The sequence below is a fragment of the Vanellus vanellus genome (genome assembly GCF_965231255.1).
Source record: "Vanellus vanellus genome assembly, chromosome: 1".
Taxonomy (NCBI): domain Eukaryota; kingdom Metazoa; phylum Chordata; class Aves; order Charadriiformes; family Charadriidae; genus Vanellus; species Vanellus vanellus.
The window spans coordinates 125,171,202-125,183,667 of record NC_138905.1 but is presented as its reverse complement, the minus strand read 5'-3'; the positions used below and the strand labels follow the sequence as shown (position 1 = coordinate 125,183,667).

The following is a 12,466-nucleotide window of genomic DNA, read 5'->3' as shown; positions in this document are numbered from 1 at the left end:
CAAATGATAGATGTCCCTTTGTCTTTTTATACGTATTTTTGCTTCCTAGACCTCTCCCAAATGGTCTATTGAAAATATCTATCTTGATGTACATGAAGAGTCTTTTTCATATCATAGAAGCACCAAGGACCATTTTCACTGCATTAGCCTGCTTGCTAATGTAGTTTGCAGACAAGTGATTACCCGTCCTCTCTCTTTTGAACCATAAATAAAGATTGTGACCCCTTGCTTGCAAAATAAAAAGGATAGACTCACTGTTTGGATTTCCAACCAACTTATTTGTACATGTGCAATACAGTAAACTTCCAGGGCTGCTACTTTCCAACACAGCCTGCTGAACTTTTGTAAGAGTATCTGTCTCAATACCTGTTAGCTATAACGCGATCTGGGTTAGAAGGCTGACAGTCACTTGTACCCTGGATAGAATCTTTTTTTCTTTTTCCATGGCTCTTGTATTTTAAATAACTACCGAGTCAAAGAAAGTAAGACACATCCTCCCTGACCTTTTTAATGGCATTTGGATTTTTCAAAAATACTTATGGCCCAAGTCAGAGGAAAAATTCCTTGCTAAGCAGAACTGTGTTTCCTAGAAGGTTTAATCCTGTTTCAGACATATATGGTAAGAAACCACTGTCTTTAAACATGTAGGACTAGGCACTGAAAAGCCACTCACCCACAGAAGGGAGCTCAGGAGCATCTCTTTTTTCATATCAGACCCTAAGAACTGAGGCAAGCGATACAAAGCAGCAGAGCATCAAACTATTCCTATGAGGCAGTAACCTCCCATCTTTTATTTATCTCCTCTTTCACAAAAGTATTCTGGCTACAATCTTCACATTTCTGTTTGAGTTTCAGGGCTCATGGTAGATCTGCAAGGACTTGGTGAATGGGTATCAGCTAAGGTTCACTTGAAGGCCCAGCACAGGCTACAGTGTACCATAGACATCACTGAACTTTACCTCTCCATTATTGCCATGAGAGCTGTGACAGTAACTTACAAAAGCCCTGATAAAGGCCACCAGGAGACAGCCAGGCTCAGGATCAATTGTCTGGTAGAAGTTCTCCAAGCTCAGAGGGCAAGGTGAGATGTAAGGAAAGTCAGTGGGGACATCTCCAAGAAAGCAGTGAGCTCTTCAGTTTAATGATTCATATAAGGCTTGAACCAGCAAATCATTTTTCTATCTATGCAGCTTTAAGCGCTTAGCAGACCCACTGCAGCTGGGAGCGGAATAATTAAAATTTGCTAGGTCATGGGCTCTTTTACTCTGGAAAATCACAGATTACTTCTGATGATAGGCACAAAATGCATTGGCATTATGAGGCTTTTCTTACAACCAAAGGGTACCAGCAAAGGTCTAGTGTTTCTGTCTAGTCTCCATGAGTGCAATCCCTCCAGCTGAAATGTAACACCACCACTTGCTGGGATGGGTGGCTTTCAAAAGTAAGCCAAGCTGGACCCAGAAACTTAATTCAAAGAAAAGAGGTAAGAGGATGGTGACAGTCAAAAGTCTGTATCACATCTTGTCTTGAGCAAACCACAGGATGGTCACAGCTGAACCAGCCTTTCTGTGAAGGAAGATGGTGCCTTAAGGTGCCGTGAGGGCAAAAGGAGAAAACATCCTCATTCGAGTCCCAGCGAGAGGATGCTTTTACAAAGACAAAGCCCCACAACATTATCTGGACAATTGGACATTGCCCTCCCTGTTGTTCAATTTAAGAAACACTTACACGGTAGTCTGACTTGAAAAACAGGCTTAATTATCCCAGAGTGGTGTCAGGCTAATAAATCAGGAAGCCATTTCATCTCTAAGCACCATTTAGACTCTTTCTCACCATGAGCTGTATCCTGTCGTTTTTACCTGAAGCCTCATTTTCTTTTGCTTCAGTAAGCCTCCTGAATTTTGACGAGTAGCACTTGTGTGCTTCATTCAGCACTTAGTTGCCTAAAATACTAGTAAAAAAGTATCAAAATATGGATTTATAACTGACTTTGGGGTATTTGGTTTTGAAGGATAGCACCTCCTTTTCTTACATGCTAATATGAAGACTGCCTGACAAAACCAAAAGGAGAAATTGAAAGTTTGATTCATTGTTTAATACCCAGTTCTAGCTATTTACAAGTATGCTTTGTCTTGTCAGTCATAATTTCTGTTATATTCCTTCCATGCATTTATTTGACTCAACAGTTAAATTTGATAATGTTGAATTCACCTCAACATTGATGCCTGTCAACAGCCTTTGCGGTCACAAGGCGATGATTTCATTAGAGGAACCGAGCAAAAGTGGAAGGAATGTGGGGTGTGATATGTAAAAAAAAAAAAGTTTTTGTTGAAACACGAATATCTTCTGTGAGACCGATTTGAGCAATTATAGCTCTGGCACTGATAGCGAGGGGATGTGGGAATAAATACCAGCCAAGCTCTTCTCTCACTATAAATATTCTCTGATTTTCTAAATTGGCTCAGGCATGGTCTCTGCTCAAACCCCTCCTCTTTCCTCACCAGAGGACTGTGATCGGGTTCACGCTGCTCTGCCGCATCCCGCAGCCCTGCGGAAGCGCTGCAAATTGTCACCCAAATTTTGTGTCATGCCCCCCCAGCATCCCATTTTACACCAGCAGAAAAGGCCAGGGGTAAGCACAACCGGAGGCGGGGGTGTGACGCTGGACATAGCAGTTAGTTACCCTTAAAACATTCCCCATCCCATAAATAACAGCATAGCATTGCTTGTGTGCAGCAGGCCCTATACCCACGCTTAGAGGTCACACATATTTTGTGGTAGTTATTTGGTTGTCAAAGGTATTGCTGATGTTTCGGATAAGGACTGGAATTTTCTATATATAATTAACAGTAGGGGGTGGTGCTTTTTTGGATAATGAGATTTTTAGCTGCTGGAGGTTGAAAGAGATTGGAAAAGGAACGCACATATGATCTTTCATATAAAGTAGTCTGGTGATAATGCCCGGCTCATGCTCCCGTCGCTCGCCCTTTGATGTTCAGACCGTGCATCAGATGTGAAAAGAATGACTGACAGCGCTGAAACAACGAGTGGTGTCTAATGAGCTCATTGGGGCTCATCACTCCCGGTTTTGACATTTTAATCTGAGCCCTTCAGCTTCTAACAGTTTGATTTACCCTTTTGTTTGCCCACAGTTCTGTGCTGTTGAAAACTGGCCATCTCCAAGTCATCTCTGGAAGACAGAGATGGTCCTTCCCACATACCACAAAACTCTCCAGCCAGTGTCTGCAGGTGTACTTGTCCCCTGTTGTTTTCCAGTTCTGACTGACATCCATCCAGGTCCAGAATTTGGTTTGCAAGGCCAGTGTCTGTCACCTGCCTGCCTTCACATTCCATATACATTAGCCATGAGGAGGCAGTGGCAAAGGAATCTGGCTTTGCCTGAGCTGCCACAGTAACTCCTGTGTAGACCACAGGACAACTTCCCTCCCTGGCAGACCTCGGGGACCCCCTGCAATGTCAGTGTGCGTCCCTGAGCTGCTGCCTGTGGCATTTGCTGAAAACAGACTGGAGGGTGCTGAACAGATGGACCAAACACTGGACTTGGACAGGACTTAGTGGTAATTTGGCAGTGCTAGGTTAACGGTTGGACTTGATGATCCTAAAGGTCTCTTCCAACCAAAACGATTCTATAATTCTATGACTTCTTCGTACCACGAGGCCCCACCAGACATTGCTGCGCAGGGGAGCTGCTCCATCCTGTCCAAGAGAATAACTGTGGGACTACGCATGCAGATGCTACCAAGGAGTAAAAGCTGCACTGACTCTGAATCCCTGCACAGCAAAGATGCTCCTGACACCTTCATGACTTCTATCAAAAATGTCTTACCCAGGTTTATGTGAACATCATATATTGCTGACTGACTGAATATACTGCCATTTAAGGAGATGAGAACTGCTATATGTTATGTTGTTTCTTTGAAGTCACAAGACACTATGATTGAACCTTCCTAAAACCTCAAGTTAATGAAGGAGGGACAGAGTTTCTCTACAAATACCATTCCGAAACTTGGGATCCTTTGTTATTTTGAGATCCTTTCACTGTATCAATGACTGCAATTCATTCAGCATTTCTTGCTGCAGTGGTCCCACCGGGGAAAGCAGCTAATGGCCTCACTTGCTTCTTACGGAGAAGTGCTGACTACACCTGCTCTGCAGGACCCCAAAGCTCTGATGCCCTGGCTGTGGGACAGCTTCAACTATGGGTGAGGTCTGGGCTTGTGCTAACCTTGCCACAGCCTCCTACATCCTCGTGTGTGCACAAAGGACTCATGGGGATATGGCGCACCCAAGAGCTGTGCGATTCCCTGAGCAGCTGCCAAGCTGGATGGTGAGTCAAACAGGACCCCAGACAGCAGATCATCATGTAAATCGAAACACAGACTTTGTGGTCCAATGGATAATGCTGGCACTCAGACTCTGCCTTAAACTTCCTATGAGCACGTCAGTGTGATCCCCCTGTGTCTTGGGTCACCTATCTTTAAAAGGCAAAATGGTACTCATTCCATGGCCTCAGAGCCATAAATAAAGATAAGTCCTTGGTTTGGTCATTATTCTGGTGGCTCTGGTTCTGTACATCAACAGATCTACCCAAGTTAAGAAAAGACTCCATTTAGTACGTGTCATTTTAATCTTCGATTAGTTTTTAGTGTTTGAATAATGGCTTTAGTGACAGATGTGATGTGTCACATTTCCAGGCTTTTAGAGGGAAATAATGAGTCTCATGACCTTTCACTTCTCAGGAGTTGCTCAGCCACTGAACTGTGATGCTGCATGCTGCAAATAATCACTTCAGCTGGCTAGGGCTGGGTACTCCCAGCTCTACATTTCATATCCTGTTCACTTTTCAATGATTTATTCGCAATTTCTGCTAAACCGCAGTTGAAGTTATCCAGCGCTTGGCTGCTAGATCAGTAACAGATAACCCTTGCCAACAACACAGTTTATTTTGAAGGCCAATATAACTAGGAGACTGAGAATAAATTGATAGGTTAAGAGGTGGTTTGTGGGAACGGATGCCCATCTGCTGTCCGAATGCCAACTCCCAGAGTGCGGTGCTGTCATCCAGCGGACCTTCCTCTTTTTTTCCTCTTCTGCCCTTGGCTGAAAGTAAAAGCACCTGTCTGTAGTCAGAGCTGAGCCTGAAAAAGAAGAAACTCACAACAATATCCTTTCAGAAAAAAAGAAAGGCTTCTTAAAACCAAGCCTTCGTGGTTTTGCCTTTGTCACAGCCCACACTTCAGTATCAGCACCATCCAGGGCCCCAGGATATTTTACGCTTCAGCTCTCAAATCCAGTCCATCCTGGTTTTTCCTGTCCTTGCTGCAATCGTACGCTGGGAGCATCGGCGTCACCTTGGGTGGATTCTTGGGAGCCTTCCCTGATAGCAGCATCCCGGTCCCCACACTGCTGTGGCAGGTACGTCCCTAGGAGTTGCACTCCTCGCAGTGGCAGGAGAGGATGTAGCGGTAGGTGGCAGTGAGCCGCATGCCCCCTGAGCATCGCAACCGCATGGCCTTCAGCTTGGAGGTCTGGGGCCGGCAGCAGTGGCAGGTGGAGCGAAAAGGCTGCTTCAGGACAGTGCTGAAAGAAACCATGGGCTCCGAACGCGACGTCTGGCTGCAGCGCCCTTCACAACGAGCCAGCAGCACCATCTGCGAAGGAAAAGAGATGGGTTAGGAAGCGTGCCCCCGTGGCTGCCGGCACACAGCTAACAATGGCGGATGGGCACTTCCTTCCCGTCTGGCTGGGCTTTCTTCATTTACTGCATCTCCCCACCTCAGCGAGAGCACCGAGCCCCACAGAGTGCATTGCCCCTGAGCTGTGTCTGAGAGAGTGGAGAAGGTAGCATGGGCAGGAGGAAAAGAGGGTGTCCTCCCAGATTCCCAGGCACTGGCACTGACAAGAACTACGGGGCCTGGTTTTCTGAAAGCTGACCTCAGGGCTCCGAATCATCACAGCCAGCCCTGCTTTCCAGGCACAATGACCGCAACTGTGACTTGCTGACCCCAGATTTGTGGCAGCCAAGCGCTTAAATCATCAGCCGGACTGATACTTTGGTTGGATATTTTCCAACGTTTTGAGTGTATATACTAGTGATCAGCAAAACTGGTCCTTGGGGCCAGTGAATGTCTGAAATGCTTAGATATATAAACATATAAAGTAGAAATATGAAGAAGATGCTCAGTTTATTGCTTCTCAAAGAAGTAAGTTTCTAGCTCTCTCCTTTTACAAAGATCACGTTGCATACATATTGTCAATTATGTGTGTATATATATATAATTGCATCAGTTGTACCGTTATAAAATGTGCTGCATAGTGTAAGGCAGTGAAAACGTAAACAAGATGAACTCCTTGCCAAACACAAGGGTTCACTAGTGAGCTTTTCCAAAAACAGAGCAGGCTCCGTGGTTCTTCTCCTCCTGAGTTCACCAACTGAGTTGTGACCAGAGTAAGGTAACTTGCACAACAGGAGACGCTGAGGAAGGAAAGCCCATGGGGGTCACCTACTCCCCTTCCCAACAACCCCTTGTTGAGCAGAGGAGAGGGATAGAGTCTCCTAAGCTCTATATGAAACATGGAAGGAATCTTCTGTAGCTCAGGAAATCATGTGGATAGAAACAACTGTCATCACCTTGATAAGCGATAAGTGTTGGACAAGTTTAAACAAACTCTTATACCTTCGTGGGGAATTAAATATTATTTAAGTCCAGATCAGTTAATTCTCATTAACCAACACAAACTTCAAAATCTACTTATTGTATCATTCAAACAAGGTCAAAATGTGACAGGTGAGAAAGTCGGCAGTAAAACAGTCGTAAGTTTATCCTCTAACCAAGGAAGAAAACTACATTTTAAACATGCTTCACATATCTCATGTTTTTTTCTGGAGAATATAAAAGGATAACTTCAAATGTGACAGCAAATATTTTACAACATTAAACACTTCCGAACTTCTTTCACTACAGATAATCAACTGACTGCAAATTTCCAAGTCTTGCAAGCAGGCGTGTCAAAAGTTTAATTTTCTCTTTAATCAGAGTTATGAGGAAAGATGAGAGGCAAAGGCAGAGAGAATATTCCTGGTATAAAGTAGTAAATACCAGCACTGCCTGTGTCCATGGGAAAGGCACTGATCATCCATTAAGAACATGCTTTGTACAGTGCTTAAAAATGGCTCTTCCAAGAGTACATGCATGCTAAGTGATTTACTTGGAAATGTATTAACAAGTACACTTTGGTCAACGCAGACAGATGACAAGCAAGATGTCTTCACAAGCTGCTGATCTGGGCTTGGTACCATCTTGTTCCTTGGTTTAATTAAAAGATGGGTTCTTGTGGCTCTCCAATAAATTTACCATCCTTCATGATTTGTAGCATAACTTTATGGTCTCCTTCCTGTGATGGTGCAAATTCACTTCAGCTGTTAGTAGTAATACGGTGGGAAGAAAATTTCGGTGTACTGTTGAGCCACACCCCAGCTTTAGACGTATCAGCTGTGTCAAGCTCCTTAATACCAGTGTCTTTAGCGTATAGGAGAACAGAGAAAGGGACATTTATTACAGTGCTAGCACCCCGTTACTGACAGGTAAAGATCCACTTTTGTCCCCTGGTAAACAAAACTCACTTCCCACAGTGACAGGCAGGCAGCTGGTGAAGAGCTACAGAGGTAGCTAATCCTGCCCGTATTGCAAAGGCAAGACAGCAGATTGGCACATTTTACAAAGTTAGTTTCCTTCCTGGCGTCTTGACAGCTCTTGTTAGGTCCCCCACTTTGACCAGTTCACCAGACTGCGAGCATGCTCTGCCACAGGCTATTCCCATACATTTGGATGACGGGGAAGGTGAGGAGCGATCCAACTGCAGCTGACAACTGCTAGAAGAGGAGTTGCAAAGACCACAGAGTGAAACACTCCTCAGGAGTGGCAAGAGGGGACATGCAATGGCCGAAAGTTGCTTTTGGGGAGGTTCTGAGGACCTCCAGAGTCCCTTCCAACCAACATTTCTATGATTCTGTGATTTCAGCCCAAATGTGATGGCACTCATTGCTGTACGATGAAGGTGACTTCTAATGGTTGATGCTTCTGGAGCTGGAACGTGTAGTCACTCTGGTACTGTTACCCTAAGGACTTTTTATGGCACGCATCCGCTCCTGTATCTGCAGGTATATTCAAAAATGCCAGGAAAAAAAATGAACCAACCCTCAAGGAACAGGATTAAGGATTTAGAGTTGCAACGGTGTAATTATAGAACAGAATTATCTGATGTGCCAATATGTGTGTCTGAATACAATTCTTATGAACAGCAAGCTTTCTAAAGCAAAACCAGTCAGTATTTCTTCAAGGTGCAACTGCATTTATAATTGCTTAGCAAGCCTTGTCTTTAAAAACATGTTTTATTCTGTGGAGACTCATTTTAATGTCCAATTTTGATGGCTGCTTAGTTTTTCACAAGAGTACAGTCAGTGTTCATATCATGTAAAATTACAGAGTATTGGATTTATGCTCTAGTTTTGCATTCTAGTGTAATTTTTTACAAATAGCACTGCACCATGGGTATCAAGTCAAGCTTACAGCATAAAGAAAAAATTCAGATTTCCCATTTTGATAGCTTTCTAAACTTCTGGACTAACCTGAAGTCCTCAGCAAAATTTTAACCTCCTCCTCCTCATAAATCCAGAACAGCACCAGTGGATTTTGGCAGGTGTGCAAATGAGCTGGAAATAGCATGTACTTTAAAAGCTTTGCTTTGCCATTTAATCAATTGCACCAGCTGCTTATTGCATTGTATACTATAGCGCAATAGAGATTATCGCCTAAATAATTAGCAATGCTATGATGGCATAGCACAGTAATACAGCGGGTGTATATATAGTAGAAACATGTGGGTATTTTATAACCTGATACGCGTGCCTCTTGGCTCCCTTTGTCCCCCGCACATGTGAGCCTGTGCCTGTCACCTTGCGATGCTGGATCCGGAAGCACAGCATGCTACAACGTGGGAACCACGGGGTATCTCACGGGTATGAGCAGCTAGGGAAAAATAGGTTTTCTTACTTAAAGTCAGCAGTCTCATAGCTATCCGGATGGCCACAAAGGAGAGCAACCTGAATCTGAGGCCATATTTGACTCTGATCATTTGAGCTGTATTCTGGAAATTCAGAAGTTGTGAACTGGTTTGATATTAACAGTTTTTGTAGTCCTCTTCGGCAACAAGCTGAGCCCTGAAAGCAGATGGGCTGAGATTCATGAGAACAGACTTCACACACTATCCATGGTCTGGCTGCAAGCAGGCATTACTGAAAATCTCCTGAGCTACCCCACAAGCAAATGTCTTCAAACATTTGCTAAATCTTTCTTTGTCTGGTCCATGTCTCTCTGGGCTGGATTCTTCAATGTGAGGCTGTCAGTGGTAGCACACTTCTGGCACATCTGGAGGAAGCACTTGTGACAGCCAATACTGTAATTTAGGAGGCTCTGATTGCAGCGACGAGGTAATCCAGCACATGGAAGAGCAGTGGGTCTCTGTGACAGAGGTCAAGCAGAATCCAATATGGTCAGGAAAGGCAATACCTCATGGGCTGACACAAACATTTCCTTGAAGTCAATGGACAACACTGTTTTTCAGGAACACATTACCTTCTTCCATTCCTCCTTTGTGTCTTGGTTATACATTCTGTTACTATAATGGAGTATGTTTCCGAAGGCTTTGGAAACCTGTTTTCAACATCTGCCTGAGGTCACAAGCAGGAGGGATTTTAATGATTAAATTATATTGGGTGGATGTTTCCAAATGTAACAAAACTACTTCCCAGTTGAGTAGTTGGAGGGTTTCCTTCCTCCCTTCCTCCCTCCCTTCCTTCTTTCCTCCCTTCGTTCGTTCGTTCCTTCCTTCCTTCCTTCCTTCCTTCCTTCCTTCCTTCCTTCCTTCCTCCCTCCCTCCCTCCCTGCCTCCCTTCCTTCCTTGCTTCCTTCCTTCCTTCCTTCCTTCCTTCCTTCCTTCCTTCCTTCCTTCCTTCCTTCCTCCCTTCCTTCGTGCCTTCCCTCCTTCTGCTGTGTAAGAAGCAATGCCCCAAGCGCAGAAGAAAAGCATGGCCAGAGATGAGGCACAGGCTGGCTGTGGGACAGGCAGGATCATGTGGAGCCGCAAGGCTGGGAGTGCTGGGGCAGCAGCCTCGGGGCAAGTGCCCGGCTGGTCCAGGGACAGGAGGGTTTGGCTGTGGCAGCGGCCGCTGGAGAGCCGGTGGTGATGCAGGACCAAGTGGAGACAAAGACCTGCTGTGGGAACCTGCTGCAGCCAGGGAACAGTGGTGGGTAGATGATGGCCTGCAGGAAAGGACAGACCAGGACACGGCAACCCTTTGGCCCCAGGCCGGAGAAGCGCCATCCTTCATCCTTCAGGACTGAATTGCCTCAGGGGCTTGTCTGGGACCTGTTGTGTTTATCCTCTTTTTTCTGAGGCAGTAGAGGTCTGTCTAGGGCCGTTGTACCCTGCATTTCCCACTGCCCTGGTGAAGTCACCACTTGTTACTCATTTGGTCCTCTGTGTGTAGAGGGGCAGAAGGAGATCCTACCCAAAGCTGGAGACCAAAGGGCCTCTGGGGGCTACCTACCATCTTGCCTACTTACATACCACAGCTCCTCCTGTTCTCTGGCAGTGCAGGAAGCTGAGAGTCAGAGACAGCTGGGTGGAGCATCACCCTCGTGGACGAAACCATCACAGTAGCTATGGCTTCTGAGGTGCAATATTACCGGGGAGGGGAGGGCTGCTAGCACCCCCTGCCAGGACATAAAAACCACCCACACTTTTCACCTTTGCCTCACACTGGAGACAACCGCAATAAAATCAATATTGCACAAAGAGATGCATCTCTGCAGTTCTATATATTAAAGCTGGCTGTTTCCCAGAAGGTAAGAAGGTCTAGTCTAGGCTAAGAGAAAAACAAAAGATCTCCCCTGAATCACAAGTAATGCACGATTTTATTCTTTGAACTCAAGAGCAGTAGGGCAAATGCCTCTGATCTCCCACCCGCCTCCCATCGCTTTCTTACCCAACGCAAGGCTGGGAAAAGCATTGACATTGGCGGATTGTTGCCTAATCTGGGGATGTGGGTGCCCAAGGCAAAGCCACTTTCCACAGGACAGAGGAATGGTCCAGGTGGAGACAGTACAGCTGAATATGCACTGGGTTAAATCAGTCAGAAGAAATTAGGACAAGATGAAAGGGACAGCAATGATTTTCCCATTGTTTCTCCCCATTCTTTTTCTCCACACAATGAAATAAATGACTGTAGGCTACACGCGCAGGCTGCTAAACCATTTTGACACAAAATGTTTCAGGCTTGAAATCTCAAATGAAAGGCAGTCTTGTATTATCCTTCTGCTCCTCAGCCCTACAATAAACATACAAGTGTCATTCTGCATGAAAACAAAGGCCTTGAAACTAAATGGGGGAAAAAAATTAGCAATGTTTTTGACATTCTTTTTTCATTGCCATTTTACAGCATGATTCTTTATCTCAGTACTTCATCTCGAAAGTTATAAGCTCACGTGCTCCAGATTGAAGACTCCGTTGAAGGGGGAGTGACTGGAATTATCTAAACTTTCAAGCTAGTCCATCTCCTTGGCACTTGTGGCTGAGACCGCAACATTGTCCTTTGAATCTTATCATTTACTGCATGTTAGCTTTACCATCATGATATGTTTCTCCTTTTGGAAAGGTGAAAAGAGAGTCAAGAGCAGTTCTCCCCAGCCACGGTTCTAATGTACACACTCAGATGTCTCTACATCTGTATGTCTCTGCAGCTGGATTTTGGTAGTAAGGAATTTGTGCAGGGAAAATCACCCAAACCTTCTCATTTTAATAACTCTGCCAACACAGCACCCTGCTGTGAAGGGGTGAGGGAAGTCCTTACCTTCGAGCTACACTTGTAGAGGGGGTGGCTGATGGAATCAACGTAGTGATGCCTCATACAGCGGCTGGGATCGGAGTCGATCATGAAGGAACCGTCTGTTTTACTGTCCGTGTCTCCCATCATTGCCAGGAGCGAGAGCATGGAAATCGAAGCCGCAAGTACATGATTTCCCATTGTCGAGGAACTTCTCGTTGATAACAGCAGAGGGAGGTAGAGTATTAAAAAAACTCCAAATACTGGCAGACAGTTCTTTTCCAGGATGGTGAAAAGTCTGGTGTAAATCTCTTAGCCGTCATTCTTCTTCTCGACTTGGAGTTTGCTGAGATTGTAATCCGTCAAAGAATCTCCTGCGTAGCTGGAATAAAAACAACATAAATCACAATTCTGACAAAAAAGTGCTCTGGAGAAAAACAGACATAAATATTATTAAGGCACACAGGTTTTTTGCTAGCCAAAATATACACTCTGAGTGAGCATCATTCCCACAGCAGGTAGAGTATATGGTGCTAGGAAGAAGATGTCAAAGCCTTGTTA

The 12,466-nt window shown here is 45.0% G+C and overlaps 1 protein-coding gene across 1 annotated transcript; it reads right to left on the bottom strand.

Annotated features, from left to right (window-relative positions):
* Window positions 1-5,438: 5,438 nt before the first annotated feature.
* NDP (norrin cystine knot growth factor NDP) lies at window positions 5,439-12,169 on the bottom strand. The gene is made up of 2 exons (XM_082484878.1): window positions 11,933-12,169; window positions 5,439-5,672 (listed from the first exon to the last, which is right to left on the bottom strand). Exons 1-2 carry the CDS (start codon window positions 12,104-12,106, stop codon window positions 5,445-5,447), a joined length of 402 nt encoding a protein of 133 aa, XP_082341004.1. The 5' UTR covers window positions 12,107-12,169; the 3' UTR covers window positions 5,439-5,444.
* Between the last annotated feature and the right edge of the window lie 297 nt (window positions 12,170-12,466).

Coding starts and splice junctions, on each gene's coding strand:
- NDP (XM_082484878.1), bottom strand. CDS start 12,106: ATGGGAAATCATGTACTTGCGGCTTCGATTTCCATGCTCTCGCTCCTG. Junction 5,673..11,932: donor TCTACAAGTGTAGCTCGAAG/GTAAGGACTTCC, acceptor TTTCCTTCGCAG/ATGGTGCTGCTGGCTCGTTG.